At 31.8% G+C, this 4,941-nt stretch overlaps 1 protein-coding gene across 1 annotated transcript; it reads right to left on the bottom strand.

Moving 5' to 3' along the window:
• Positions 1-913: 913 nt before the first annotated feature.
• On the bottom strand, positions 914-4,489 carry LOC131643965 (glycogen synthase kinase-3 homolog MsK-2-like). Its single transcript, XM_058914341.1, has 13 exons — positions 4,313-4,489; positions 3,850-4,122; positions 3,306-3,398; positions 3,139-3,198; positions 2,769-3,041; positions 2,576-2,650; positions 2,330-2,386; positions 2,099-2,239; positions 1,959-2,009; positions 1,646-1,741; positions 1,478-1,561; positions 1,268-1,370; positions 914-1,180 (listed from the first exon to the last, which is right to left on the bottom strand). Exons 2-13 carry the CDS (start codon positions 3,967-3,969, stop codon positions 1,098-1,100), a joined length of 1,236 nt encoding a protein of 411 aa, XP_058770324.1. The 5' UTR covers positions 3,970-4,122; positions 4,313-4,489; the 3' UTR covers positions 914-1,097.
• Between the last annotated feature and the right edge of the window lie 452 nt (positions 4,490-4,941).

Here is a 4,941-nt window from a genome sequence, read left to right on the forward strand (position 1 = left end):
TAAAAAAATGATTAGATATGTTAATTTTAATGATAAAATTAGTATCATTTATTAAAACGTGAAAGTTAATAAATAGTGGTATAGTAGTGGAAAAAAATAATAAATGTTGTATTGGTATTTGAAATAGACATTTATTTTAAGACAAGGAAAAAATATAAATAAAACACTTATTATGAGACGGAGAGAGTAATAAACTATTTTTTTAACAAAATAAACGTATAATTCACTTACACGTGAATTTAATGTATTTGGGGTGTACATAAAAAGTGCATTTCCGAATTTCAATACATTTTTAGTTTTATGCAGAGCAACCCTCTCTTTGAGGTGAGGAAAGTAATCCCCTTCATCTAAAGATTTGAAAGGGGTGGAATGGAGAATATTAGTCAAAGTCATTTAGATATGTTATTTAGATTCATAATAAGAGTTAGTTATTGTGTTTTTTAAACCATTACCCTGTCCTTCTCTTTTCAGGTACTTCTTTTCAACTTCGCACTTTCTAAATAATTCGTTGTATTCATTTTAAATGATAAAATAACTTCGGTCGCAAGGCCGGATACCAAGATTTTCAAATATATATATATATATATATATATATATATATATATATATATATATATATATATATATATATATATATATATATATATATATATATATATATATATATATATATATATATAAAAATAACTAAGATAATTTTATTAATCATACTTAGATGAATTTAAGTACAACAAAAAAATTTTGTAGGAAAGATGGAGTGAATAGTTATATCAACAAACTGTTAAGTTTCTAGTTCCTTATCTTTGTTGTAAAGTCTTGACTCTTTTGTAAGCAACACAATCTTAGAAGACAATCTTATAATAAACAATTGTTCTAGTTAATATTTAACGCAATCTGTTAAGAGTAGAGAAGGTCAGGAAAACAATTACATTGTAAAAAGAGATCAAGGTGATGAGGTTTTCTTTGGTAGAAACGGTACAAACAAATCAATGGAACAAATAAACAAAATGTGAGGACTATTAACAACTTGAAACTAGATACAATTCTACAGACATGAAGCAGATGATATTTACATAAGACAAGATTCTAATTAAAGACTATGACACAAACAAGGCAGATTGCTTTCTTGCATGCGAAGGAATCAGCTTCACCAGCATTTCGGCAGGCACTCCCTTAAGCTCTGTGACAGATAAGCAACACCAGTATTACAGAATAGTTCGATGCGATGATATAAGAACATGATACTCGGATGAAAATTAGTTCTTACCATTCGCTTTGAAGTTAAATAAAGGAGGAAGATGACGCCCATTTGGTAGGCGGGTATTTGGATCACGCAATTCATCAAAGAACGGATGAACCAGAGCCTCCAACTACATTTCACAAGGCACAAAACAAAACAATTTTTATAATTCTATATTGGAAATGATTGTAGGACTATTTACGGCTTCTGCATATCTTGAGAAAATTATACACTCACAGCTGTGCTTCGAAGATTTGGAGAGTATTGCAGTAGTCTTGAGACGAGATCCACAGCCTCAGGTGGCATACGCTTGCGAAAGATCTGATGATGACCATTTGTATATATTATAAATAGCACTACGAAAGAATATGAATAAATGGACTGGAAAAAATACCATTACAGTACCTTGTGCCATGGATGAGCTTTGATTTGTGGGAATTTGAACTCGGTGTAATTAGGATTCATACACTTTATTTCTTCCCTTGTTGGGGTACCTAAAACCTGCACGTGAATCCCGAAATTCGTAAGTGATGAAAGTTATCGCATGGAATTGAACAGCATAAGAAAATAGGGGACTAATTGTAATGAATATCTACAACCTAGTTACTTAAATTTAAGTGACGATCATTCAAAGCAAATATCAGTCGTGCAAGGAAAAAAAATGAAAGTAAACAGATATCTTGGATTTTAGAGTAAAATAATTCAGAATTCATCTAACCTTGATAATTTCAACAAGCTGATCAACTCCACTCGCACCAGGAAAGAGAGGCTGATAAGAATATGAATTCATTCTTAGATTCTAGAGATATGAATTCCAAATAGATGATAATCAGATATACTTAACAGGTAGATAGATACCTGGCCAAGCAAAAGTTCCCCAAGTACACATCCAGCTGACCAAATGTCAATAGCCGTGGTGTACTCAGTTGCGCCAAAGATAAGCTCGGGAGCTCGATAATATCTAGAACAGATGTAAGATATGTTTGGTTCACCTTTGACCTGTCAAATATATACAAAACTTAATCCCGATAATATAATGGATAGACCGTGAAAACAGACAATAGGGTTTTCAAGTTGAAGATTACAAACCAGGACTTTTGCACTTCCAAAGTCACAAAGCTTCAGCTGGTGGGTGTGAGGATTGACCTGTTATGAGATAACAGTCAAATGAGATATACATAAACTATTCTATCGGATATGAAACTAAATTAGTCTCATAAAAGGAAAAGTACATCTAGAAACAAACTAGAACTACTCCATACAATGATTTAAGTTGCATGATGCAAATCAACACAAATAGACTATAACATTAAAGAAAAAAGTTACCAAACATACCAGTAGATTTTGAGGTTTTATGTCCCTATGAGACACTCCAACACAGTTATGTATATAAGCTAGTGCTCTACATATCTACAAAATAAGAAATAGAAGGAATGAGAAACAAAAAAAGTGGTATGCACAGTAAATACCATAATATCTCTAAAATTTACGGTAAATACAAAATTTGATAAAGTACATCGAAGCATACCTGGTAAGAATAAAGTTTTACATATATCAATGGCATCCTCTGATTCATTTTGCTATAGTGTCTGATCACACGATGGACAGTCTCAGGAACAAACTCAAGTACCAAGTTAAGATATAGCTCGTCTTTTTCAGTTGTTGAAAAGAAACAATGCTTCAAAGTTACAACATTAGGGTGGTCCAAAAGGCGCATTGTTTGTAATTCCCGGTTCTTGTACCTCTTGTCTTGAAGAACCTTCTTTATAGCCACAGTTTCACCTGTCTCCAAGCATTTTGCCTGCACGGTAAATGAAAAAGAATATAATAAGCATCAGTTAACTTCAGACTATATCCAATTAAAAGATGCAAATGAAAAAAACACGGAAGAGACTAACCTGAAAAACTATGCCAAATGATCCTTGTCCAACCGCACGCTCAGCCATGTAACTTATTGTCTACAATCATAAAATCGTCACAAACATCAAACAATGCATAAATGACCATGTAAATATCAACACACCGACAAATAATCCGTCCAAGAAACGAAATAATAGAAACAAACCTGCTTTGGCTGACCATTTTTACCACCAATGGTAGTGACAATTACATGTCCTGCTTCAGTACTACTTCCATCTACCACACTTGCTTCCATTTCCTGCATTTTTTTCGACAAAGTTTTGACATAAGCCGAGTGTATGTTAGGATAAACAATTTAATTAAGTGTTTATTCCATGACTTATATATAAGCTATTTCTATATAAAATCCATTATCCTACTTTTGATAATTCTTCAAAGTTTATACAGAAATAGAAGGCAAACGTGCAACAAGTTGCGCCACTACTCCTTTTTTAATTGCGCCACTACTCCTTTTTTAATGACAAAACCATTTTTCATAAAAACTACGTTCATAGACCTAAGAGATACAACATTGATATTCATAAGCCTTTAGACTCTCTGGAAAAGATATATTAATAACTCCTTCCAAACAGTCTCACGAATATTTTTGTCGGTAAATAAGCTAAAATAAGTCAATCCAAATAGTCCCTAAATGTTTACGAAGTTGCTATAGGAAAATAAAATAGACATTTTCTATGATTTATATTCACCTTGTCATCCTTAATCCTCATGCCAAGAATCTCCTCAGGTAACCTATCAGCAGCAATTACTGAACTTGCATTCACATCTCTTAATCCAGAAGCAGGTGCTACACCCGCTGTTGCCATCATCACCACCACAAGCAAAGTAGATCACAAAGATTTCTTTCGCCTTCAATTCAACCAACAACTACCTAGGTCATATAACCGAAGAAAATTGAACTAAACCCTAAACAAAACAAAAAACTAGCTATTTCAACACCAATTTCAATTTAGCACCAAAATCTGCACAAACAAAAAATTAAAAAAAAATGTTAATTTAATATACTAAAATGGAAATGAAACCAGAGACAAAGAAAACAAAATATAATTAACTGAAAAAATTGTTTAAAATGATTACAGCAATAAAACCTAATCATTAACAGATTATATCCAGAAAAATATATGAGAGGTTGAATTGGGAAGAGAAACTCACGGATCCTGATTGAGGGAAAACAAGAGAAGAGTGAAATGAAGGAGAAGTTTTGAGAAAATGCAGAGATGTTATTGTTTTGGTTTTTGTTTTGTGGTGTGTGATTTTATCTTGTTATCTAATCTTGTTAGTCAACAAAGACAATAAAAGCGCTCAGACAATTCTTGTTCTTTATTTTCAGAACTTTTGACCATTCAATGGAAAAATAACCAATGCCTTTTACTTTATTGATAAACACGTTACACATGGCACGTTATCTTTCATCCTACCAAATCACCTTCTATCATTGGTCTTTATTAATTTATTTTTTTATATTAAATTTTGAAAAACTAAAATTTTAAATGTTTATTTCTATCCATTAATATTCTGGAAGTGAATTTAAGATTCAAACTTATTAATACTCCTCTGAAGGAGAACATTTATGAATCTTAAAGTCGAAGCATCTTTTCTTCTAATGTCGAAGCAAGATCTCTTAGACATATGGGAAAGATGTGATGCAACAACATTGTTGTTTTTTGGATTGATGCTTCAATTTCTGTTGAAATTTTATATAGTCTTTCTTTCTTATATTGAAAATGTTCAAACACTTGTGATTGAAGTATTGAACTAAAGATTCAATTTTTCAGAAGAGG

This window comes from Vicia villosa, linkage group LG1 (assembly GCF_029867415.1).
Source record: "Vicia villosa cultivar HV-30 ecotype Madison, WI linkage group LG1, Vvil1.0, whole genome shotgun sequence".
Lineage (NCBI taxonomy): Eukaryota > Viridiplantae > Streptophyta > Magnoliopsida > Fabales > Fabaceae > Vicia > Vicia villosa.